This window comes from Lepidochelys olivacea (assembly GCF_965140295.1).
Source record: "Lepidochelys olivacea isolate rLepOli2 genome assembly, chromosome: 4".
NCBI classification, from domain to species: domain Eukaryota; kingdom Metazoa; phylum Chordata; order Testudines; family Cheloniidae; genus Lepidochelys; species Lepidochelys olivacea.
In genome coordinates this window covers 135,489,281-135,516,314 of record NC_140414.1, presented here as the reverse complement: position 1 = coordinate 135,516,314, position 27,034 = coordinate 135,489,281, and the positions used below count along the sequence as shown (strand labels likewise).

Sequence of the window (27,034 nt, the reverse complement as noted above, 5' to 3'; positions counted from 1 at the left end):
TAAGGCTTTGTGGTGTCAGAGCTGGGAAGGAGGATACTAAGGAAGGAAACTGGAATCATGCTTGCTGGAAGTTCACCCCAATAAACATCGAATTGTTTGCACCTTTGGACTTCGGGTATTGTTGCTCTCTGTTCATGCGAGAAGGACCAGGGAAGTAAGTGGGTGAAGGAATAAGCCCCCTAACAGCACTTCCATAGGATTGAGTCCACTGAAAGGCAAAACCCATCTCTCATTTCTCATCTAACCTCTACAGTGCATTTGGGGGATGTACAGCTCAAAGTCCGAGTGATGGTTAATTCGTCACTATCTGGGTAAAGGGTGGTTTATGATTTGACTGCTGTCGGCCACTATACTTGTAAAGAAAAATTAGATTTCGGTATTTTCAGACAAACACAACATTAATATTCACCACATAGCTCGGAAACACCAGTTCCCGTGAAAGTGCAAGATTTCATCTTTGCAAATCTTGAATTCCCATGAGTGGCTGTAAATTTTACCTGCTGAAATCACCTTCTAGCATATTTAGAAACAGAACTTCAACACAGAACCAATGCAAAGTGAGAAAACTGAATTGAAGATAACAAAATTGACTAGAAGTGTTAGCAAGTAGATAACTGGTCCAGGCTTTTTCATTTTTAAGTGTCAAGTTGTGGTACCAGTTTTCACACACTTGTCCTAAGATCAAAGTAGCTGGTTGCCGCCTCATCTTTAATATGGATGTATAACCTATAGCATCTTAAGAATCCCAGCATACAATGTTCCACTTTGAGCTGAATAGAAGGCCATTTGGCCACACTGCATGCTGGAACCTATAGTCTTACAACTGGCTATATTTAATGAACATTAGGCAAGTCTCTTGCATTCCTGTCAAGTTAGCACTGCAGCCTGCAGCTGGGAAAAGGTTAGACACCCTGGCCTTCAAAACATTTCAGTGGGAGATAGCATACCTAACACTCAGAGGTGATTCAACCGAGAGACCCAGGAGAGCACAGGCGTCCCTTGTAAAGATGTCACAGATGTCTGCCCACTGGTTTGCATCTAGTAGATGAACGTACGGAGAGTTCTCTATACCCTGTCTCAAGTACACCAGGCTGCCCATCAAAACCTGAATATCTGTGAAGGACAAAAAACAAAACTTTAGCTACTACATTTTACATTGTTTTATGCTACAATGGGAAGATTAGTCTGAGCTTTTCCCCTTGACACAGGAAAAAAAAGTAATTTTAATGTATACCGAGTCAGCGATTATCAGCTGTGTTACAAGAGATTCAGAAATATACACACACTTCAGTACCAAATATGGGTATGATCAGCATGGAATAGATATCTTTCTGGAACCAGAACAGACCGCAGTGCTATGGAATAGACTGCATTATTTTTGCACTTCTGCTATCACCTGCACTCTGCCCCCACCAACCTGCTTCTACTGGGTCTACTTGCAATGTGCCAAATGTCTGAGCAGCTTTCAGATGTCAGGCTCTGCTTATTTAGAGAGGCTGTTACTAAACATGTTACTTTTCTCCTACCAACAGGTGGTCGGACCCTGGATGAGGTTGGAGCACAGATTATTAGTTCAAGGTCCAGGACTACAGACAGTTTTAAGATCGGATGTCTAACAAATTACTCAGGCAAATGATGCCGGAGCTGGAATTCCACTCTTCAACAGGATACGGATCGGTCTCTAACTCTAGCACAGCAGAAACACTGGGGTCAAGATACTTGGATTTATAGAAATATACCCTTCCTTTTTTAAGATCATTTGCTGAGGTTTTTACAATATCTTCATACGAATTTCTCTCCCTGCGGAGACAGCTGCACTCATGTTAATAGGGCAATCTCTCTATACAGGCAGAGGGATATGGAAAACTAGTACTGATGAAGTTTTCAAGGCTCCTTAACACTTTTCAAAAGTAGTTCTTCTGTAAGCTTTGTGAAGAGAGAGCCTGGAGTGCTGGACCTGGGGCAAGATCTGAGGCCTAAACCAGAGGCTGTGAACCAAAGTCTGGCCATGCATTAAAGCAGATGCTTACAAGTTCACTGTCCAGCCCATGAACTTGGCAAAGTTGTTGCTAGTATACTAGACACTAGATATTTACATAAGATAAGATGGTTTGACAAAATAACCAATAGAGATGTTTTGTCCAAAATATCAGGAACAAGGGGATGTAACAAACGGACGTCATGAAATACGTAAGGTAGTGTGTAAATTGTGTGTTCCAGTTGTTTGTCTCAGCCTAGAAATGTCAGGGTACTTTGCCGTACCTCCTTTGTCCAGCCTAGGGGGCAGCAGAAAGTCCCGCAGCTGACTGAGCTGAATCCATTGTAACGAGCATACATGCGTTAGTGTAACTGTAGACATTGATCCAGGGAGCTAATACCGTGCTTCGTGGACAACAAACTCGGCTGAGCGCCTTCACCCCCGAACTGTGCCTGTGGTCTTCCTTTATGAGTCTGCTGAACTAACATGCTGCACAAGCTACTAATAACATTGAAGCTACAAGGATACAAGCACTGAGCAGCCTAAACAGCGCTACCGAGGCAACGACATTCCAACCTCCCGCACTGAACCACACTGGCTAATACTACTGAGGTCTGTTGAACCCGCTATCTGTGCGGAGCTGGACAGAATGCTGAAAGAACACACGTACCCCAGCCACTACAACATAAACAGAGTATACAATGGTACGGAATTTGGCTCTCATTTGGGATGGCATGTTTAACTCACTCATGGCTTCCCAGCTTGTCGAAAGATCAAGTCACCTGAATCTCACGACAAAAAAACCCTTTATATTCTCACATACAGCTGGAATACCAGACGTCTGCCCAAACAGTATTTATGTGTGTATTTTTGTATACTTTACCCTGGCAATGAATCTATATTAGAGAAGACCTAAATAAAAAGCCCAGCAACATTATAATTATAGTTTGAATATATTTGCTTGTCACCTTTAAAAGATAAAGATAATTCAAGCTACCAGGATGCCGGGACAGTATTCCTGAAGGCGGGGGAGGTGGGCGAATTTACATTTCAAGATACGGTGACAAGTGTCAAAAGCATTAAGGTTCTGTGTTAGCTTGTTCGAAAAAGCTAGCTACTTGTGGGAGATGCTGCAAAGCAAAGAGGAATCAGAGGAGTGGGAATGCAAGTGGGTGGGAGAGATGAGAAGGCTAAAGAAGAGTGGAAGAGAGAAAAGCAAAATATCCGGTGAGTGACTTTAAAAAAGTCAATTGAATAATATATTCAGGTTGTCTCTCCTCCCAATCCTATCCCCGCAGTGGATAGAATGTCAGGGTCAAACCTGATCAATATCACATTCTACTAGTTGTAGCCTATAAAGATTATACAAGCTTTAAACTAGGATGTAGGAAGTGTGAAAAGAAAGACAGATTGACACTTCAGATGGAGGAAGATACAGACAGTCTCACTAACCCATGATTCCCACCCTCTCACTTTCTAGCTAATGTGCTTAAAACATGTATGTAATTATTTTATGGTTGTAATTCCACCTTGGGGTTTCTGGAGAGATGAATACTTAACTCAACCTGCCCTTCACTTATTCAATGCTCTATTACCTATGTACAGCTGCTCTTAGCACTTTGTTCCTTGTGTTTATTAACAGTCAAGAGTTCATTGTGGCATCACAACTTGCTCTTGAATATATTCTAATATGAAGAAAAGGCCTCCACATCTCCCCCCTGGAAAAGTAAATAAGTGACTTGATGAAACACAGCAATAGAACACAAAGGCAATTCAAACTGAATGCCAAGTACTCAATGTTACAAATTTAAAAACAACTAAAACTCACTCACCTTTCTGATGGTTTAGAGCAAACGGCTGAAAGTTTTTAGCATATTGCAATGCCTCTCTCTGATTTGCTGTTCCACCCATCAATAAACTAATGAAATATAGCCTGTGTAGTTTAAATTCCAAGGAACTATTCTGGGCCATGAGCATTTCTCGGTTAGATACTGCCCACCTAAAGAAAATTGGGGGAAAAAATCAGTTTCAGCCTACAACAGTGCAGAATTGTTAAAATTATAACTTTCATTTCATGGAGCATCTCAATAAGAATATGGCTCCGTATCCTGCACTTCCATTATAATACTCAGTGCTCAGAGGATCTCAGAACATTTTACAAATAATTAAGCCTCCCACCTCTGGCAAGGAATACATATAAATACAAAGGGATCACTTAATCTACCACTTAAATGCCGCCACTTTTGGGGTTGAATAACGCAGCCCCATTTAACAACACACAGTAATACTACCCAACAACCCAGGACAGGAAGTATACATCATATATCAAGCTAAAACTGCAGGAGAAGTATAATTAAGCAGAATATAGACCTGGAATTTGACCAAGACACTGGGATTAATACCCATATTGTGTTCCTACAGGATCTGTAATAGCCACAAATTGTCAGGACCTCTATTTTAATTACCATCCAAAGACTCAACCTGTAAGAACATGGTGCCCCCCTCCATTCTCTAGGTGTCATCTACTGAATCACCAGCATTACGGATGTTCACCAGAGCAGTCTCCACTGGGAGTTCTTTATGACAGATCTTACTAACACCTGACATTTTAAAAAATCTTTCATTTAATAACTGAACTTTGTACTGATTATCCTATTATTCTATTTTCTCTTTTATCTTCAGCTCGAACAATAAAAATAGCCTTGTCAATCTCCCTTTCCTCCTGCCATGCACAATCACAACACTGCAGTGTTTTGAGTTGCAAATGCCACAGCAAAATGTTTATACACAAACCAAATAAAGTGTAATGGAACATTCTAAACAGTTTCATGGAAACGTTTATATTGTTTAGGTTTTATGGAACCTCATTTTGATGTTTTAAACAGGGCTGGACCTAAACCAATCTAATCTTGTCCCTTTAAGAAGCCTTTTGATAAAGTCCAAATTCTAGTAAGATCAGTCACACCTGTTCGTTATTAGTGGCTACCTGCTTTTTATCTGGAGTACCATTAAGCTAGGAGAGCAGCTTTCCACCTCTCAGCAAGGAAGTGATGTAGTCAATAATGTCTTTTACAAGGAAGAGCTGGGTAGGGTTCAGGTGAAATTAACAATCCCAAAAAGCAAGGAAATATATCACCCTACCACTCTACCATATCAAAAACACTTCAGTCACTTAGTGAAAATCACCCGGGTAGGCAGGTCTTACATCTCCAAACAAGCAAATATAAACTTCCATTTTATTGCAATGAAAGAGTCACAATCCTGACTTAAGCATTGTGGGCTTGAAACCAGAACTATTGACTTGAACTTTTAATGATGCCCGGTGGAAAATATAACCTTCATAATCAGCAGGGAGCCTAGAAATCCGTTTGCCAAGGAAAAATGCAGAATTTGCATTTTTACAGAGAATCTTTAGTTTTTACATTTTGTGAAAAAATAAAAACATATACAGTGGAACCCCACGATTCCGATCTCATTGGAACCAGGGCCAGATTGAATAATCAAAAATTTGGATAATCAGTAGAATTGGCAAAGAGCTTTCTATCCCCTATTTTAAGTTGGCAGGAGGAGGCTAGGGCGGTAAGCCCCAGGTGGCAAGAGCTCAGGTGGTCAGCCCCAGTCGGTAGGGGTGACAACCAGAGCCCCAGCCACCGAGGGTTGACAGCCCGAGCCCCACTACTGTCAGCCCCAAGCGGCTGGTGGTTCAGTTCATATGGAGAGCCGGATAAGGGAGGCTCAAATAAACTGGGTTCTGCTGTATGGAATACAGACATAGAAGTATTGGTATATGTAAGAAATACAAATTGCAATTCCATTAATTTTATTATAATGATTGATGGCACTGGTAGGCTTCAAACTTGCTTAAAAATTGTAAAAATAGAACACTGTGTTCAATTGATACCTATATATACACTGTGGTTATGTTTCATTTTAATCAGGGAAAAGGGGGATTTTTATGGAGGGGGTTTAAAATCAGAGAATTTGGGGTTTTTTAATCCTGGAAAACTAGGATCCCTGACAATCAGTAAACTTAGATGCTTGAATTTCAGCAGTGCAGCATAAGTCTCAGACGGTTCAACCCAACCAAGTCTGTTAGCATTGTATCTCCACTTGGGGGCTAATGTCACTGAAGAATGTAACAGCAGAACCTCTAAATCAGGAAGCTAGTATCATGAAAATATTGTCCATGGTACAGTTCTGGTCATCTGGCTATACCCACTGAAGCTCAGTCCCTTACTACGAAATAAGTGCCACTAAATGTCATCCACAGAGTGATTAAGTGGCTCATAAATAGGAAAGCCTGTTCAGCAAGCACTGCAACTAGAATCACAGAATTGTAGGACTGGAAGGGACACTGAGAGGTCATCTAGTCCAGTCCCCTGCACTCATGGCAGTACTAATTATTATTCTAGACCATCCCTAACAGGTATTTGTCTACCCTGCTCTTAAAAATCTGCAATGAAAGAAATTCTACAACCTCTCTAGGCAATTTATTGCAGTGTTTAACCACCCTGACAGTCAGGAAGTTTTTCCTAATGTCCAACCTAAACTGCTCTTGCTTCAGTTTAAGCCCATTGCTTCTTGTCCTATCCTCAGAGGTTAACGAGAACAATTTATGTCCCTCCTCCTTATAACTACCTTCTGTGTAACTGAAAACTGTTATAATGTCCCCTCTCAGTCTTCTCTTCTCCAGACTAAACAGACCCAATTCTTTTTCAATCATCCCCCATAGGTCATGTTTTCTAGACCTTTAATGCTTTTTGTTGCTCTTCTCTAGACTTTCTCCAACTTGTCCACATCTTTCCTGAAATGTGGCACCCAGAACTGGACCGAATACTCCAGCTGAGACCTAATCAACGTGGAACAGAACAGAAGAATTACTTCTCGTGTCTTGCTTACAACTCTCCGGCTAATACATCCCAGAATGATGTTTGCTTTTTTTGCAAGTGTTACACGGTTGACTCAGATTTAGCTTGTGATTCTTTATGATACCCAGATCCGCAGTATTCCCTCCTAGGCACTCATTTCCCATTTTGTACATATGCAACTGATTGTTCCTTCCTAAGTGGAGTACTTTGCATTTGTCTTTATTGAATTTCAACCTATTTACTTCAGACCATATCTCCAGTTTGTCCAGGTTATTTTGACTAATGTCACAATCAGAGACAGCAGCACGGGACAGTCTGTTTTTATTAAAAAGATTCCTGCCAAAGCAACAAGTGACACTCATTTGTTAACTAAGTTCAAGTTCAACCCCCATATACGCTCTACCAAGCTCTGAAATGAAGCATTAATCACTGCACTGTCTGCCCTCCCAAAGAAAGCTGATACTTCTTTCAGAACAATACTTGCTTTACTACATATTCACTTTTGCAATTCGAATCCAAATGATAGGTTAATTTAAGTCCAAAATCAGGTTCTGTAAAAACAACCTTCAAAGTTGTGCTTCAGTCTCACCGAATCCTTGTATCGCTGCAGCGCTCAGAGACCCCTGTCAATATCGGGACTCTGCTGTGCACAGGGCAGGACAGATACATAGGACGATAACATCCACTGCCTGGAGAAGTTACAATTGAAAGCCTAGATCCTGTAAGCTGTTCCATAGAAGTGAACCCCTACACCCGCATAGAGACCCCCTGGAATCAATGGGGCTCCACAGAGGCACAGGGATCCATCTGGAAAGGACCTAAGGCCTCAGCCCAGCAATCAGATTGAATGAGCAAACCTCTCTGCCAGTGTCAGAGCTCTTTTGAAGTCAGTGGGGTTCTATGCAAGTGCAGGAATCTCAAGGGTTAGAATGTAGGATCAGGGCTGAGTAGCCTACCTGCTCAAGCTGAGTGACATGCAAAAAAGTAAATAAACAGCATAACTGGTAAAAAAGTAAACTAGATATAAATGTTAGCCCATGTATTACTAATCTTAGAATTTTTAAGTTTTATAGCTTTTATTTTTAATAATCTAAAGGGTAATCAATAACACAGATAGATCTCTCTATTTCAAAAACTTCCACCACTCTGTCTGGGCACATGAACTTTAATCTGAAAATGTTCCTTTTTAAAAAAATGGCTTCATCTTAAAAAACAATGGCCAGTGATTATCTTTAGGTGGTTGGTTTTTTTGTTTGTTTGTTTTTGGGAGGTGGGCAGTTGTGTAACTAACCAAACACTGTATCTTCCCCGCCTGATTAATGATGCTGTAATTAACAGTTCTTTCCCTGTTTCCTCCTTTATGCTCCATCAATATCAGCAGAACAGCCCTGGGATCAGGTCAGCCAAGTACGTGAGCCTGCCATTTAAACACTTCTTTTAAAGCTATATTTAATGTTGCCAGCCTTGTCTGCCCGTTTGTTGGCTTCTCACACAAACATTGCCATGCCTCCTTCTATGCTGCCCCCATGCATGGATTGAATCTTCCTGAGCTCACCCCCAAGGCCTCTACCCAGTCCAACTCAATTCCCTCCTGAAGCTCCACTTCTGCTGCGGCATCCATGGGAAACTAGCTCACTAATGATCTCAAGTTTGAGGAGTAATTGGGAATGGCTTATAGTACCTCTTTATTCTTTCAAAACACTGTTCATATAACTTTTTATAATCAAGATGTCATTATGTACCACCTCGATCGCTCTCCTTATATGCTGCACTACTTTCTTCCACCCCGTCTTTGGAATATGAAATCCTTGGAGAAAAGACCATGCCTTCCCTCCTGTTTGGCAAGTGCTTCGCACATTGTGGGAGTTACCCGAAATAAACAAGTAGCAATGAGTGAGGCACAGGGTATTTCCTGGAAATGTGTAGCTAGCTGGAGCCAAGAGGACTTGCTGCCCTGAGGTGCAGATGACAGTCATTAATAGCAATCAGCTATCAATCCCCAGGTAATGCCCTTCACTAAGGTTGTGCTACTATTATAACTACAAGAAATAGAATAATAGAATCATAGAATATCAGAGTTGGAAGGGACCACAGGAGATCATCTAGTCCAACCCCCTGCTCAAAGCAGGACCAATCCCCAACTAAATCATTCCAGCCAGGGCTTTGTCAAGCCTGACCTTAAAAATCTCCCTAGGTAATGCATTCGAGTGCTTCACCACCCTCCGAGTGAAAAAGTTTTTCCTAATATCCAACCTAAACCTCCCCCACTGCAACTTGAGACCATTATTCCTTGTTCTGTCAACAGCTACCACTGAGAACAGTCTAGATCCATCCTCTTTGGAACCTCCTTTCAGGTAGTTGAAAGCAGCTATCAAATCCCCCCTCATTCTTCTCTACCATAGACTAAACAATCCCAGTTCCCTCAGCCTCTCCTCATAACTCATGTGCTCCAGTCCCCTAATCATTTTTGTTGCCCTCCGCTGGACTCTTTCCAATTTTTCCACATCCTTCTTGTAGTGTGGGGCCCAAAACTGGACACAGTACTCCAGATAAGGCCTCACCAATGTCGAATAGAGGGGAACGATCACGTCCCTCGATCTGCTGGCGATGCCCCTACATATACATCCCAAAATGCCATTGGCCTTCTTGGCAACAAGGGCACACTGTTGACTCATCTCCAGCTTCTCGTCCACTGTAACCCCTAGGTCCTTTTCTGCAGAACTGCTGCCAAGCCATTCGGTCCCTAGTCTGTAGCGGTGCATAGGATTCTTCTATCCTAAGTGCAGGACTCTGCATTTGTCCTTGTTGAACCTCATCAGATTTCTTTTGGCCCAATCCTCTAATTTGTCTAGGTCCCTCTGTATCCTATCCCTACCCTCCAGCATATCTACCTCTCCTCCCAGTTTAGTGTCATGTAAGTGGCAGGTGATGGATGCCATTTCAATTGGTACATCCAGGTCATCGTTAGATTATTAATGCCCTGTAATTATCTGGTTCAGTGCCACTGAACCAGCTCAACATTCCATTCACCTTAGCATATTCAATGAGTAATTATTTATGCTGCCCTCATGTTCTATAGAAAAATTTCAGTACTGGTGTCTGTGGAGTAATGGCTTAAACTTCACAGTGTCGGTGCATTTAACTTTGACGCCAATTTCATGATCACAGATTTTCAAAGTAAGACTATAAGACTAGTAGTTATGAGTGAATACAAGTGCCAAGGGAAAAATGTCTTTGCCCATATGAAAATTACTTCACTGAACAATGAAGAAAATTGGATATCCTAACTGCATGATGATCACATGCAAGAAAATATGAAGGAATTCTGTTTGCTTTGCTCTACTATTTCTAGTAATACAGAATAAATATCAAAGGCTAACAAAGATGTATTTTTAACACCTCATTCTTTAATTTGTCTTGTTTTATTTATAGAAGAGAGAAGCTAAAGTTAATTTACATAGAATTTGATGCACACTGAGGACCGGACTCAAGTGCCAAAATCTCTTTCAAGGTTGCATGCTTCACTGAAAGTTGTATAGCACATCCTAATCAGTTATCCATGGTCTGGAAAGGTAGAAAACAGAGTAATCCACAAGAGGCGATTTTTCATCGTCTTGCCTTTTTTCTTTATCGTACACTTCCCCTTACAGGCCTAACGGGGGAAAAACCTACTAAATCCAAGATATATCATAACCTGAAGTTCAACAACATATGCTAGATGCTCTTTGCATGCACATCAGATACCATTCTCCACTGGCTCTTGCCACTGGGAGAAAGGATAATTTTGTCCAAGAGCAGGACTTCACCTGCAATCCATCTTCCCAGTCTGACCTCAGGTGAACCAGGGACTCTACCTGCCTGAGGAAAGAGCAAAACTCTAGTGTGAAGCTAACACCACGACTCACTTATCACCAGCCCATGAAGAGCACCTATCCTTCAAACCACCTGCTTCTCCATCCTCCAGCTTTTCCCTTCTCTTGTGATCTCTCTTATTTGTGTTTGATTGGCAAAATTGACAAAATGAATAGCTTTGAACATGATCCTGCAGGGCCCTGAGCACCCTCAGCCCCCATTAAAGTCAATGGGAACGGGGGGTGCACAGCCACGAGGTACTTGGGACTCTCTACTATTAGATCCTTTTTAAGTAAGCTGACAGTGTTTTGTTGTAACCTAGGTAACATTTCATTGTTTAAGGCATACAACTGTTTCTGTAACTGACAGTTTTTCCTGCAAGCTTAAATTAATAACAGGATTATACTGTGTGTAGTTCAAATTAAGCATTCAACCAGGAGAAAGAACCTGGAAGTTCAGCACTAGCCATGGGGGGGCGGGGGAAGAAACACAGAATAACATCTAAACCTCCTATAAACTATGACCCCCTCCTTAAAGTGTATTGAAGTCAATGCCAAGATTTCCACCACCCTTTGGATTTTCACTTAAAGTATTCAAATAAAGAAAACTGAGCAACTCACTCTAACGCGGGTCTCAAAACTCTAACTTTTAATGCTTCCAATATTCGATTTAACTCCACAAATGGTTCTTTTTGACTTTGGTCTATAGAAAGACCAGATTCCTGAAAAACAAAGTCACACCTTTTAGTTACCAGAAAAATGGCCAGAAAAAGTCTACAAAGTAGTATCTCATTTTTGAAATTATTTACACTTTAAATATTAATACTCCAGTTGAGAGCTTCAGCTAACAAAATTAAAGATGCTTATCTGGGGTATAATTTCTACTTCTTGGTAACGTTAATCATCCTGAGCTATGGTTACCTGACAGAGCTCCTCAGCGACATCCAGCATTCCTTGTCGGAAAAAATGTTCTACCATCACCTCATTGAGAATTCGCTGGCTGTCAGCTTGCCAGCATCCATCTATCCCCACGCTGCTGATGTCCGAGTCAAAATTCTGAAACGTACAAATTAACATTTAATAGGCTGGAACAAATAACTCCATGTAATTATTCTTTCATTAGGCAGAGACACCTATGTCTACACTCTGATGCTTTTTGCTTGTTACTCAGCTGCCCTCAATTACCTCCCATTCTAAGAGAAACATGCTTCGTTATCTTCTGTGTGCAGTAAGAAGAAATCCTTGGCTTGCTTGCTTGGAGTCTGAAATTTATCCAATATAAGGAATTATGATAGCAAATTACAAGTCAAGTTAATTAATAAAAGGATTTCCAGCCCATGACATGTCCTCACAGAGAAGTGTCAGCAGAGGAGAGTTTTCCATATCTTCTAATCTGTCCCTCCACTGTCTCCCCCTTATCTATTTGGGAAACTCTAGAACCCTGGGTCAACCTGTTGTCAGGTGCTAGAACCTTGAATAAAGATGCTACTGAGTTATGTTAATAGGTGAATCATTAGCTCCAACTGAGACATCAGAAAGACTATAGTATCTCTCTTGGTAGAGGAAATTAAAAGTATAGAAGCTGTCCTGCAGGGAAAGCTTAACCTGAGGCTGAGGTATGTTTTGTTGTTTTAGTTAACAATGAAGCAAAACCACAGAAAAGGGGTACATTTGGACTATAAACACTGGGCAGATATTCTGTTTAGAGTAAAGTGGGAACTTCACAGGCTTATTCTACCCAATTTAAACTGCTCATCCTTGCTTTCAACTATAGCTCCCCTTCACTTGCCAATGATGCCCAGTGTCTAACTGATCACTATATTTGGGGTCAGGAAGGAATTTTCCCCCAGGTCAGATTGGCAGAGACCGTCAGAGTTTTTTGCCTTCCTCTGCAGCATCAGGCACAGCTCACTTACTGGTTTGAACTAGAGTAAACGGGGAACTACTTGAAGTCTTTAAACCAAGATTTGAGGATTTCAGTAACTCAGCCAGAGATTATGGACCTATTGCTGGAGTGAGTGGGTCAGGTTCTGTGGCCTGTGACGTGCAGGTCAGACTAGATGATCATGATGGTCCCTTCTGGCCTTAAAGTCTATGAATCTATGCCAGCTTCACTGTTCCCTTTATTTCCTGCACCAAATACCATCTTCATGCCTTTTTTCCATGCTGCCCCATAGATGTGGAACAACCTCCTTCTCTCAGTGCATAAGGCCTCAACCATCTCCTTCCAATCTTAAAGACAAAGTCAATAGTGAGGAACAAAACCCCTAGCCCTAAGTCAACCAACTGTCTTCTCCACCTCATTATAGGAGGGGAGACATGGAGTGAGACAGAAAGCTCAATATTAAAAATATAAAAGCTTTGACCATTCACAAGCTGTCTCACATTTAACAAGAGGTTTGTCTTAGGTGTCTTAATTTGTAAACTTCTTGAGATATAGACTGTCTTTTCTTTTCTTTTTCTTTTTTGCATGTCTTGAACAGCCCTGAGCACCTTAGAGCTTAATAATAATCCTCATATCTGAAAAAATCCTGTGAACCATGTGAGGTTCATCTCCATCACCAATCCTGATGACAATTTCCCAAGCATATTGTGACTAGACAGATGGAACCCATTACAGCTGTGATATTTAATAAGCACTCAGGAGTTTGGTCTATCAGGGAGGAATGCACAGCTACAAATAAGCACTCAGATCGGTCCAATTCTGCTCAGGCTTTTGCTAACAGATCGGTCCAATTCTGCTCAGGCTTTTGCTAAAGAACCTTATAGTAACAGTGGTTCTTCAACACGACTTGTCCATATGGATTTCACTCTTTGTTAACATGCATCACATGCACACAAGATAAGAACTGTTTAACCTGTAAATGTCTGTTAGGGTCGTGTTTATGCTCTAGACGTCCTCATGTCCTCCCAAACCTGATGCCATAAAGAGTGGAAGCAGGTCAAACCATCCTTCAGTTCCTTTGTCAATACAGAATTTATGAGGAGTGGGACTTCACAGTAGTGGGGAAGGATGGTAGGTCATAGAAACCATGTGGACAACACATCTCAAAGAACCACAATTACTGTAGGAAAGTCACTGCTGTTTCTTCTTCAAGTAATTGTCCACGTGGATTCCACTCTTGGTGACTAATACACAGTTATCTGTTTGCCTGGAGGTGGGTAGTAGGAGTCCTACTTAAACAATGACAGCGAGACAGCCCTACCAAAGAAGGCATCCCTCTAATGTGGCTGGGTGGATTTAATTTGGCTAATTCATAATAAGTACTTTTACTCAGATAATCTGAGAAGATATTGCCTGACCCTTAACCCTCTCTGCAGAGGTCACAAACCATCTAGATATATTCCTGAATGGTTTTCTCTTGTCAGTGTAAAAAGGCAGTGCTCTTACTGCTGCAAGTGTGTGAAGATTAGTTTCTCTCAAGGTTAAGTGAGGCTTGGAAGACAAATGAACTGGTTTATATGGAATTCTGAAACAACCTTGGGCATGTCGGAGAAGCCAGAATTAGCCTGACTCCTGCTCATTTCAGAGGTCTGCATCCAAATTCTCTTTATCTACTTCCACAGGCAAGAACTTGGGATGAGGCCTGAGCGAGACCTTATGAAACACTGTATATGGGGGACCCACCCTGAGGGCCTGAAGCTCCCTTACCCTTTGAGCTGATGTAATGGCTACAAAAAAGGCAATCTTCATTGATAGGTGATATAGGGCAAGTGTTCTCCATCTTTTTCTTTCTGAGCCCTCCTGCAACATGCTATAAAAACTCCATGGCCCACCTGTGCCATAACAATTGGTTTTCTGCATATAAAAATCAGGGCCAGCATTGGCTGGTAGCAAGCAGGGCAATTGCCCAGGGCCTCATGCCACAGGAGCTCCCGTGAAGTTAAGTTGCTTAGACTTTGGCTTTTAGCCCTGGGTGGTGGGGCTCAGGGCCCCAGGCTTCAGCCCTATGCGGTGGGGCTTCGGCTTTCTGCCCTGGGCCCCAGCAAGTCTAACGCTGGCCTGGCTTGGGGGACCCCCTGAAACCTTCACACAGCTCCCTAGGGGGCCTCTGGTTGAGAACCACTTACATAGGAAACAGGTTGCTAAGGGCTCAAGGGGGGGGACCCATCAACTCTGACAATACAGAGATTCCAAATGGGAGAGGGCTCCTGAACCAGGAGAAAAACCATAAATTAGATCTTCAATTCATCAAGCCCCTGTAGGTAAGAACTTTCAGCATGACCCTGGACAGGAGCAGATATTGCTGCGAGATGGACCCTTACCGAGCCAACAGAAAGCCAAGATTGTTTCAGGGCTAAAAATAGCATTGCTGCTGTGGGTGTTGTCAAGGGAGGCAGCAGTGCTGAGATACCCATACAGAAAACCTCTTCGTAAGTCTGTCGCTCCTGCTTTGGAGGATAATGTTCCAAACTTGAGTTGAACAGCTTCTTTCAGTGGACAGCATCCAGCCAGCATCCAAGCTGTCAGCTGTAATGAAGCTAGGTCCAGGTGTAAAAACTGACCATTGTTCTGCCACACTATGTTAGGCACAGCAGATAAAGTGATCGGGTGCTGCGTGCTGACAGATTCACCACCTCCGAGGGGAGGCAGAGGGCGTACCTCAGTCCCAGTGTTCAGGAAGTGAGAAAGGTGTCAACAGTGAGCCTGGACTAGATCCCCTTTGGAACAGAACACATGGCATGTCTTGTTCTGGTCTGTGACAAAACTGGTCTACTTCCACTTGCGAAACACATTCTGTAACACTGGGTCCTTGACTGACCAGTCGTGGTTATTAGGGACCTGTCGGCTAGCAAGTTCTGAATGCCTGGCAGACACAAGGTGAGTGGTGTGATATGGTGAAAAATACACCAACGCCAAAGCTGAACAACTTCCTGACAGAGTGGCGAAGACCTGGCTCCTCATGGTCTGATGATATAGCGCATAGCCATGGGCTCAGCACTTGGATAATGGATACCTGGAGTAAAAAGCAGAAATGCTCTGCAGGCTAGAAGGATGACTGTGATCCAGGACGTTTATGTGCAGATAAGTTTCCTGAGGGGACCACAGGTCCTGAGTACAAAGATGGTTTAGGTGAGTTCCCCATCCCTGAGTGGAGGTATCTGTCACCACAGACTTGGTAGGCGGAGGTGTAGAGAAAGGTACTCTGTTGTGCACCTGGTGAGGGTCTTTCCACCAGAGAGAGGACTTCTTGTGGGACCATAACCATCATGTCTGTGTGGTATGAGCTGGATAAATACACCCATTTCAGCCACCCTTGTACGGAGCACAGGTGAAGTCTGGCAACATGTGTCCCATTAGCTACTGACTTGCAGAAATTGGGTTGCATATCACATGGTACCCAGTAAGACCCAAGTTGATAGGCATATGGGTAATGGACCCATAGAGGAGATTACTGGGAGCCTGATCTCTATGAGATTCATGCCTTTTCCTACTGAGAACAGTTCCTGGAATCCCTCTTGGATTCCCATTGTGACGCCATGGAGGTGAGTGGGAGATGAGTCCCTACTGTGTACTGACAGAGAGGATGAGGAGTACAGAGGTAAGGCAACACTTTCAGGTGTACAAGGACACTAATGAGCCCTCTACTCAGATAGGCGATGGAGTTGGTACCACTCCAATATAGAGAATTTGGTGACCATGGTCTAGCCAGCACCCCTTTCAATCTCTCCAGAGGTGACTCTAGGACTAGACTCACAGCTAAATCACTCAGTACCATATATGTTCTAGGTACCAGTAGGGACAAAGCACCAGAAGCCAGAGGAATAGCAGTCTGCAGGTATAGGGGGTACCGCAAGCATCTAACAGCTGGTCCCAAAGGACCTTGGTCAGACCAATGGCTGCCCTTCAAGTCCTTAGTCTGAGGGGAGTCAGACCCCCACTAACTTTTTGTCTGGACCTTGTAGGCAGCAGAGAGGGCGACCTACACTGTGGCTCGACTCTGGAGAGGTGCTCCTTCCTGCCCCTTTCCAAAGTTGTCATCACAGGTATTGAAGGCGACGACTGGAGTCTCTAAGTTGATGTTGCCCTGGAGCTCAAGGTTGAATCACAGCTCACCGCAGCGCTCCTCAAAAAGGAACGAGCCTTCACTAGGTCCTTCTTTCCATGTGTGAAGAGGTCTTCATGGAGCACTGAAGAAGAAATAATCAAAGATGGGTTTCCCAGACCTTTTGAATCCACTTGGAAAACGAGTGGTAGATGGGATATGCCCCTCACCATTATTTAGAGGCACAGCAGCCTCCCAAGAAGGGCAAGTTTTGAATGCTGGGGACTTTGCTTCTGCTATGATGGCTAGAGCTCTTGTACAAGGGGGTCCCTAGCCTATTATGTGATAAAAGGGTTGGGGGATTTTATGCCAATGGGCAAAATAAATCTACATCAACAACACTAACTAACCAACCATTAGAACAGCATTTATAGGAAACAGGAAAGCAGGTTGTCACTGTAGTGGTTCTGTCTCACTGCCATGGGTGGTAAGAAGGAACTGAGGGACAGCTGGGTCCACTCTGCTCTTTACACCCTCAGGTGGGAGTGTGCATGAGGGGAGGATACCTCGGGTGCAGGTGTGGCCCCAACAGACATTGCTGGCCAAAAGAATCTAACCTCAGGCACATGCACACCAAGAATGGAATCCATGTGGACAATCACTCAAAGAAGAACCTTTAGTTCATACCGAATGTGGTCAGAGGCTTACAGGTACTAGTATAGCACTCAGAATGGAATGCCAGGCTTATATTTACCTGCACTCTGTCCCTTTAAGGCTGTGCCCTCTCCCTTTAAGGGTTTGGAGTTCTGCTGATGAGGTTAAAGTGAACACAGTCGGGAAGCAAGATGTGATGCCAGGAGGACTGCTGTTGTCCTTCAGTGAGATTGAGCACATACAAACTGCGTTTGTTTGGGGGGGTTGTGGATATTATGTTTAACAAAACCCTAGTTTTTAAAACCTTTCCTGGTCTGGGAGTGTAACACAAGTATAGCCACTCCTATATTATTATCTCATCTCATCTGCCTACTCACTCCCATGTTAGTAACTACATGCATATCCTCACCTCCCTCACCTTTTAGCTATTTTAATTACTGTTAAGGCAACACTTAGTTTTGAAATAACATCTGGTCCATAAACCTTGCAACTCTTTTCAAAGTCACTTAGTGCTGTATGTATCTAGCTATTTTGTCAGGTGACTAGCTATAACGCCTTGAAATCAGGCTAATTATGTTGTGGCTTCCAGTTGTGGCATTGCCAGCAGATCGACGGATGTGATCATTCCCCTCTATTTGACGTTGGTGAGGCCTCATCTGGAGTACTGTGTCCCGTTTTGGGCCCCACACTACAAAACAGATGTGGAAAAATTGGAAAGAGTCCAGCGGAGGGCAACAAAAACTATTAGGGGACTGGAACACATGACTTATGAGGAGAGGCTGAGGGAACTGGGATTGTTTAGTCGGCAGAAGAGAAGAATGAGGGGGGATTTGATAGCTGCTTTCAACTACCTGAAAGGGGGTTCCAAAAAGGATGGATCTAGACTATTCTCGGTGGTACCAGATGACAGAACAAGGAGTAATGGTCTCAAGTTACAGTTTCACAAGGAGGGCGGTGAAGCGCTGGAATGGGTTACCTAGGGAGGTGGTGGAATCTCCTTCCTTAGAGGCTTTTAAGGTCAGGCTTGACAAAACCCTGGCTGGGATAATTTAGTTGAGGATTTCTCCTGCTTTGAGCAGGGGGTTGGACTAGATGACCTCCTGAGGTCCCTTCCAACCCCGATATTCTATGATGTGCTAGAACATGATGATTTTGGTGATGCCAGTGCCTGAAATAATTCTGCTGGCCCTTATCCTAATTCTCTCCTCCATTCTTTGAGGAATCATGTCTTCATTTTTTTTCTCCTGTTCAACAGATTTACAGATGTCTCTGGTATTTTAAGAAAATTAGCAATTTCTCTAGTATTTTGCCATAGTTACTGGGATTTCAAGACCCTGCAGTGAATGTTCTGTGATTTTCAGAAGCAATTATACATATCACAATGAGTGCTTATTCCATGTAGAACAAAACATTGCTTGCCCTTTGTTTACATTTTTCATAGCTGTCATGTAAGTATTATATTTTAGGAGTACTAGTGGCACCTTAGAGACTAACCAATTTATTTGAGCATAAGCTTTCATGAGCTACATCCGAGATGCATCCAATGAAGTGAGCTGTAGCTCACGAAAGCTCATGCTCAAATAAATTGGTTAGTCTCTAAGGTGCCACAAGTACTCCTTTTCTTTTTGCGAATACAGACTAACACGGCTGCTACTCTGAAACCTATTAGATTTTAGTGACCAGGCATTTCTCAATGCTGCTGTCTAGATGAGTGAACTTGCTCCATCTTCACTTCAATATAATTTCTGACACGTGGTGTTTAATAAGGATCTAAGAGTCAGGCTTATTAGAAAGGCCCAGAATTTGTATTAATTGCATGAGCACTTATATTATCGTACCCTGCTCAGCCTTCTGGAAACATTATTCGTACTGAGCATGGTCAGAGGCTTAACTGAGGTAATAACAGCAAATAATAATTTGCTTCCAAATTAGTAACTTGAAAAAACAATCCTTACAACAGCCAGAATAGTAGACCTAGGACAAAGAAATGTAGAAGATGATGTGGTGAATATACCACAGCCATATCGTAAAAAAATATTACTGATACTGATGAAATTTGGAAGGAATTTCAAGAAACATCAAGAAAAAAATATATAAAGTGACACTGTCAGGTTAAATATCACTTTAAACAGATTACTGGCCTTCCCTATGTTATTAGTAGTACCTAAGGCGATTAAAAGTGAAATGTTTAAGATCTAGCTAATTTTCTCACTTTTGAATAGACATAAAAGTGAGACTAGCAATAACTAGTCTATTTCATTGTCCATTTCATTTTCTGACTCATAATATAATATTTGGGTTGTAAAGAATGCATTCTTTAATATCTCGCATAACTGTAATATCTGAAAGAAAAGGAGTACTAGTGGTACCTTAGAGACTAACAAATTTATTTCAGCATAAGCTTTCGTGAGCTACTTCCGATGAAGTGAGCTGTAGCTCACGAAAGCTTATGCTCAAATAAATTTGTTAGTCTCTAAGGTGCCACTAATACTCCTTTTCTTTTTGCAAATACAGACTAACACGGCTGCTACTCTGAAACCTGTAATATCTGAACGACACTCCAAAGGAATATTTATTTTTAAAATGTGTGTCCATGCCCCCCGCTCCCTGGACTAATTTTGTTTCATGGAAAATTTTCCAGACATCTTAGTAAAAGCTTGTTTCCCCAAAACTTACATTTGGGGTGAAATCTGACCTAACTGTATGCCTTTAAGGACAAGGTTTAGCGAAGGTATGGAAGAAATGGATGGAGTCAGCATTTCTCCACCTCATTCTCCTGATGACAATCCCACCTCAAAACACCAGCACAGGTATCTAACTACTAATAAGATGGATACTGCTATGATATGAGCTTCTACTATTCACATCCCAATCATGATCAGCCAGTGTCAAACCATTCAAGAGTATTTTTTTTTTACATTCAACTGGTAGAAATCACTGGCCAACCACTGCAGACAGCTTGTTTGATGATAACAATGTGACTCCGATCCTGGGAGGGGGGCAGAGAAACTACATTAAGATTAAATTTGGCTGTAATCATTCCCTTCCAAGGAAGCAACAGCCCTGTGTAATAAGAAGTAACTTTCATAGATGTGGAACCTGGGAATCTTGAATAGTTGATATGGAGACAAAGGGTTTGGTTAGTTAAAGATCTTGGTGAGATGGATGCTAATACTTCATGCCAAATTTGAAGTTCCTCTTCAGTTGTTATGATAATGAGCCTGTGATCTCAGCGAGAACCCTACTGGCAACATGCCTAGTAAATCTGTCCAGCTCATTAGTATGGAGTTGCATAAACAAAAGACTGGCCAACGGAAATATCATGCGTAGGCCCCTCCCTTTCATTACACAGGAAATGAAACATTTAATCTGAAACTCACTATGGACTCATTGCACACCAAATTCCATCAAAATCTGAGCTTGTTGAGCAGGAAGCACTGGTTGATTTGAAACAATAAATGTCACTGGGATGTAACACTCAATTAAAATCAGTGATGAGCTGCCAAAATCTTAACAACCGACTCCCTATAAAAAGTTCTGATTTAAGGGATGTGCCCCAGTATGTATTTTTTGTACCAGCAGGGTTACCATACGTCCGTATTTTCCCGGGAGGAATTTTTAAAATTTAAAAATTCCTCCCGGGCGGCGATTTAAGAACCAAAAAGCCTGACCTGTCCAGGAAAATATGGATGTATGTTAACCCTGTCTAAAGTTTTTTTTTAAAAAGATGGGCCTGAACTAGAAATGAGCTCCGTTTCACATGTGTGGGTCCCCGCCACTCCCTGGGGGTGTGTTAGGGTGACCAGATGTCCCGATTTTATAGGGACAGTCCCAATTTGGTTTTTTTTTCTTATATAGGCTCCTATTACCCCCCCGCCCCCTGTTCTGATTTTTCACACTTGCTGTCTGGTCACCCTAGGGTATGTACATGTGTGGGTCCCAGCTGCTCCCTGCCCCCCTCATTGAAGCAGGTGTGCAGGGTTACTGCCCTGGGAACTGCAGGGCACCAGTGGATGTAGGGCCAGCTGCAGACAGGGGCGTGGGGCAGGGCTAGCTGGAAGCAGGGGGTACGGGGCTAGCTGCAGGCAGGGCAAGGGGTGCGGAGCTGGCTGGAGACAGGAGGGTGCGGGGTTGGCTGGAGGCAAGGGGTTGTGGGGCTGGCTGGAGGCAGGGCAGGGGGGTGCAGGGCTGGCTGGAGACAGGGGCTGGCTGCAGGCAAGGCAGGGGGTGTGGCAGGGGCTGGCTGCAGGCAGGGCAGGGGGTGCGGCAGGGGCTGGCTGCAGGCAGGGCAGGGGGTGCGGCAGGGGCTGGCTGCAGGCAGGGCAGGGGGTGCAGGGGTGGCTGGAGACGGGCTGGCTGAAGGCAGGGCAGGGGGTGCGTGCAGCAGAGGTTGGCTGGATACAGGGCAGGGGGTGCGGCAGGGGCTGGCTGCAGGCAGGGCAGGGGGTGCGGCAGGGGCTGGCTGCAGGCAGGGCAGGGGGTGCGGCAGGGGCTGGCTGCAGGCAGGGCAGGGGGTGCGGCAGGGGCTGGCTGCAGGCAGGGCAGGGGGTGCAGGGGTGGCTGGAGACAGGCTGGCTGAGGGCAGGGCAGGGGGTGCGTGCAGCAGGGGTTGGCTGGATACAGGGCAGGGGATGTGGCAGGGGCTGGCTGCGGGCAGGGCAGGGGGTGCGTGAGGCAGGGGTTGGCTGGAGACAGGGCAGGGGTGCGGCAGGTGCTGGAGCGGGGGTGGCTGGAGACAGGGGCTGGTGCGGGCAGGGAGTGCGCCGGGGCTGGTGCGGGCAGGGGTGTGGGGATGGCTGGAGACAGGGGTTGGTGCACGCAGGGGGTGCGGGGTGGCTGGCTGTGGGCAGGGCAGGGGGTGCGGCGGGGCTGGCTGCGGGCAGGCGGTGCGGAGGGGCTGGCTGCGGGCAGGCGGTGCGGGGGCGGCTGAAGACGGGCTGGTGCGGGCAGGGCAGGGGATGCGGCAGGGGCTGGCTGTGGGCAGGGCAGGGGGTGCAGGGGTGGCTGGAGACGGTGGCTGGCTGCGGGCAGGGTGGTGGGTGCTCATGGGGAGAGCAGCTCGGAGCAGCCCAAGCAGCAGGACACAGCCCAGGCCCAGCAGAGCAGCTGGGGATGCACCAGGCAGCAGCGGGAGCCCAGGGCCAGGGGAGCAGCAGCAGCACCAGGGCTCGTGCCCAGGGCCAGGCGGCAGCCCACATGGCTCCTGCAGCACAGCGCCCCTGGTGGTCGGAAGAGGAATTACATCACTTCCCAGCCGGAGCCCATCAAAGCCTCAGCGCCCCCTGCAGGTAAGCAGGTTAACAACTGGTTCTAAAACTGCTTCAAAATTTAACAACTGGTTAGCACGAACCGGTGAAAACCGGCTCCAGCTCACCACTGACTAAAATTAGTTCCAATAAATTTTGGAAGCCTCATTCTAATCTTGAAGCCCACGATAAATTCATCTGAGAGACACTTGTCCACATCTGATCATATCTTAACAAGAACCTGATGACCTACAAAACACCAATCACATTGTCATGAGGTTTTATTCTATCTGTAAAAATAAAGATGAAAATGAAGATGCTGCTGGAAGGCTATTGTAAATACAAAACCTACATCTTGTGAATTACAGTAAAAGACTGATCTTTCAGGTTCTAATGAGGATTTTATTTATTGACAACAAAACTTTGTCTAGGATTTGTCTGGAAGTCATGAGGGATCAATTCACTAGATCAATTATATCTAATTACTTTTAATTGGTTTAAAACTTAAGTATATTATTTGGGGAGATTTTAATTTAAATTGTTTATGGAACCCTAATAAGCCAATAGATACTTCACTAGAAGGAATCAGATTTGCTTGAAATGCAAATATTATCTTAAAGCAGTGCAGGGCGGATAGATTAGATGGACCCCATGAGACCTTCTTCAACCTGACCGTCCATGAAATCATTATGTTCAACTTTATACAATGGATTTTGTGAATAGACCAAGAAGGATTAGAATATATTTTCTGTAGTTTATTTGTCTAGGGAAATTCTCAGCAGATGCAGCTCCTGCTTTCTACCCAGTTTTCCAGCTGTATGGACTGAAGCTTTTGGTCAAGTGACTTGCACAAGATCTCACAGAAAGTCTGTGTTTCAAGGCATGATCTTGCAAAGTGCCAAATAACTTGGAAAAAGTGTTTGTGCCCTGAACTCCCAGTGATATTGATGGGAGTTGAGGTTGCTCAGAATACCACAGGACTGAACTTTCAGCTAGGGGTCCTTTTTGGCAATCCTGCACCCACTGGGGGCACAGACCAGATGAACTTGTTGATGTCCTTCCACTTCTTGTTTCTATGAGTCTCTAAAATGTAGTGCCTACAGTTTAATAAAACTTTTATTTATATGGTCCATTTTTTAATACTGGGCAAACTTCATTAGGTAAAGTGACAATAAAACTGTTGAGAAACTACATGAGTGAATAACTGAAACAGTTATTTGGAAACAGGAGACCATGTCTAATTTTATCAAATCCCTAAATGTCAGGGGGGGTTATACCTCTTATTTTTTGTTACTACAGACCATTTCCCTATTGTTTCACTCAGTACTCAAATCCACCTAAATTACGTTGCTATTATTTGGTGCTGCTCTGTTTTACCAGAGCAATTAAATTGAAAAAGAACCTAATCAAATTCAGAATGGTTCATATGAAGTCCATTTGTTAAATCAAAAGAGGACTGAAGTTACAAGTTTCAAACTCAAGACAAGATTAAACAGATTTATAGCAGGTTTCAAGCTACTAATAAGGATGGATTGCTTTTACTTTAGTTAATTGGTTTAGATACAATAGCTAGGATCATGAACAGATGTATACTTAAGCTTTGAATATCACACTGATGCTTGGATTAGCACTGTTGGTATTAAGCCATACATTGTTTTTTAGATCTATATGATAGCTAAATATAGAGCAAACAAACAAAAAATCACAATTGTTGCACAGATATTCCACCCAATAATGCAGTGCACTGTGCATTGTGATTATTAGTACACTCCGCTGCTACTCAATTAAAACTTAATGGATTAGATGTCTTGTTTAAACCTCGTTATGAAAGATAAAAGATTAACCATTACTTTGTATAGCTGGGGTGGCTCTTTACAGTCAAGAGACATGTTCACAGGGGTCTCCTTTATAAAAGAATTGTCTGCGGTCTACCAACTCTATGTCTGACACTGTGTTTAAGAAATCTGTCAGTACACACAATCTGAGATCTAAACATGTCTCAATATTAAACCACAACACAAATGAAAATCTGAAAAGAGTTTTGGGGATTTTTTGTTTTGTTTTGTTTATTACAGATGCTCTGACACACATAAACTATCTTCCATGAGAGGGAAGAATGCTTCACAATATTGTTTCATGGAAAAGCGTGGTTTGAAGGTTTACATATGGCATCAATTGCTGTGAGAGAGAATTCGGGTACCTTTTCAAAGGGATATTGAAGTCTATCCTACAGTAACTTGTGGCGCTCCTAGAAATCCTTGAAATCAGAATTTGTATCAGAATGTCTCACCAGAAAAGCTTCAACTATAATAATTTTTGTGCTCTCTTTACTATTTATGAAGTGCACAAATGCATCATATTAATAGCCTGATCCGGTGGGGTGCTCAGCATCCTGTATTTCCACTGAGAGTGCTCAGCACCTCACAGGACCAAGCCCTCAGTGAACTGATTAAACGAATTAGAAAAAAAAATCATGCAAAAATACCTTTCTTGATAAGCTGTTGCAGATTAACAGGTCTCCTAAAACAGGATACAACTGCCTAAACATCTGTTACCAGTGATTAGAAAGAAGACATGATACCCAGAAATAGTATATTTCTTAGCTAGAAGATTTCTATTAATTCTGTTAACACCTGTTAATACATTGAACCAGCTCAGATTCATGGACAATAATGTGTTGATTGCCGAAAATACTATCAAACTACAGAAAATGCTGTAAGAACTCAACACAAAAAGCAGCCAAGTCAGACTGAAAATGAACCGCTCCAAAAACGGAAATTTATGTGGTCTGATACCTTGCCAAAAGTCCAAATCACAATCCAGGGAGAACAAACAGAAGAAGTTGAGCAATATGTCTATTTGGGCCAAGAAATTAACATGTGCCACAATCAGGAAGGTGAACTCTCATGAAAAAAGCAAGCACACTGGTGTGCATTCAATTCTATCAGGGATGTCCTCCAAGGAAAAATCAACCAGACAACACACATCAGCCTCTTCAACTTAACAGTACTGCCAGCAATGTTGTGCGGCAGCAAAACATGGATGCTGACGAAGACAGAGGAGCAGCAACTGTCTGTCACAGAGAGGGTGATGGAAAGAAGAATTCTGGGAATTTCAATCTGCGATAGAGTCCCCAATGAAGAGATCAGGAGAGCAGAGTGGAGTGTAGGACATCGTTGTTGAGAGCAGGCATAGGAAAATTCAATGGGCCGGACATATAGTGAGGCTCACTGACAATCGATGGACTGCAGCTGTCGCCAAGTGGTACCCACAGGAACTGAAACGACCACTTGGCTGACCTCCAAAGAGTTGGGAAGATTTTATTGTGAAAAGACATGGAGAAGGAAGGCCCGGATATTAATTTTCAGAAGACTAGTTTATACACAGAGATAAAATCCTGGCTCTGTTGAAGTCCATGGAAGTTTTCCAATTATTGGGCCAGGATTTAACCCCAACCTTCTGATTCCAAATATAGCAGGGTTGACTATATACTATAAAATACAAGGCGGGAAATATTTAACAAGTTTCAACACAATAAAAGTCATAACGTAAATACCTTATCAATGGCTTTTCCGACTCGGGAAACACTGCTGTGAATGTCTTTATGATCTGAGGCCAATTTCTGAACTGTGTCTTTTATTCTTTTGCAGCACTGTGTCATAACAAGGGAAATTGTCCCTGACAAGGCTCCATCTTGGTCTAGGCAGAAGACAAGAAAATTAATTACAAACTTTATTATAAACAAATGATAATGCTAAATTCCTCCCAAATAGGTGAAGATAATAAAAGGTGAAAATGGTACTGGAAGAGTGAAAAGCTCTGAAAAAAACAAAGTCAAAAGCCAATCTAGAAAGCGTAGGCAAAGCAACATCAGCTAAACGCAGTTTTAAAAAAAATAAAACCGATAGGATATGGGACAACCTCATTAAGATGCCAGTCCCAGTTTTGCTATGGCAGGTACAAATTCTCCTAAATGGAGTAACAGTTTTTCAAATTGATGAATTCAAGGTTAATGATAAATAGGACTTTCTAGTGCCTTTCACCAGAGGATCTCAAGGCACTAACATTAAACCAACCTTCCTCACAGAATGTACTGGGGTATCATTTCTACCCTCACCATAGGATCTACTTTCATTTGTTCAGTTCTTTGAGGATGTACTAGTGCTAGGCATTACATTATTGCATGCACACGCACACAGAGTCCAGGATTAGAATTTAAGGGCCCTATTCATTGTTGCCCTGGACCTTATGTAGCTATTTACACCAGTGCAAAGTGAGTGCTGAGTGCTACCACTCTGATTTGGTAGCATATTACATTCAAAACAAAGTGCAAAGCAATACCATTCGGGTTCTAAATCTTCTGACTCACAATCCCATGTCTAAATAATTAAACTAATAGGTCTCAAACACTGATTCAAAGAGCAGAGGTGGACCATGGAGCACTTGCTGG

At 43.1% G+C, this 27,034-nt stretch overlaps 1 protein-coding gene across 1 annotated transcript in view; it reads right to left on the bottom strand.

Moving 5' to 3' along the window:
* The window catches only part of RMND5A (required for meiotic nuclear division 5 homolog A), a 44,223-nt gene that overhangs the window by 9,571 nt on the left and 7,618 nt on the right, over positions 1-27,034 (bottom strand). Inside the window, exons 2-6 of the mRNA XM_084627624.1 lie at positions 26,141-26,283; positions 11,619-11,753; positions 11,319-11,419; positions 3,811-3,977; positions 948-1,113 (exon numbers count right to left, since the gene is read on the bottom strand). Coding sequence (XP_084483750.1) covers positions 948-1,113; positions 3,811-3,977; positions 11,319-11,419; positions 11,619-11,753; positions 26,141-26,283 — 712 coding nt within the window. The remainder of the gene's footprint in view (positions 1-947; positions 1,114-3,810; positions 3,978-11,318; positions 11,420-11,618; positions 11,754-26,140; positions 26,284-27,034) is intronic.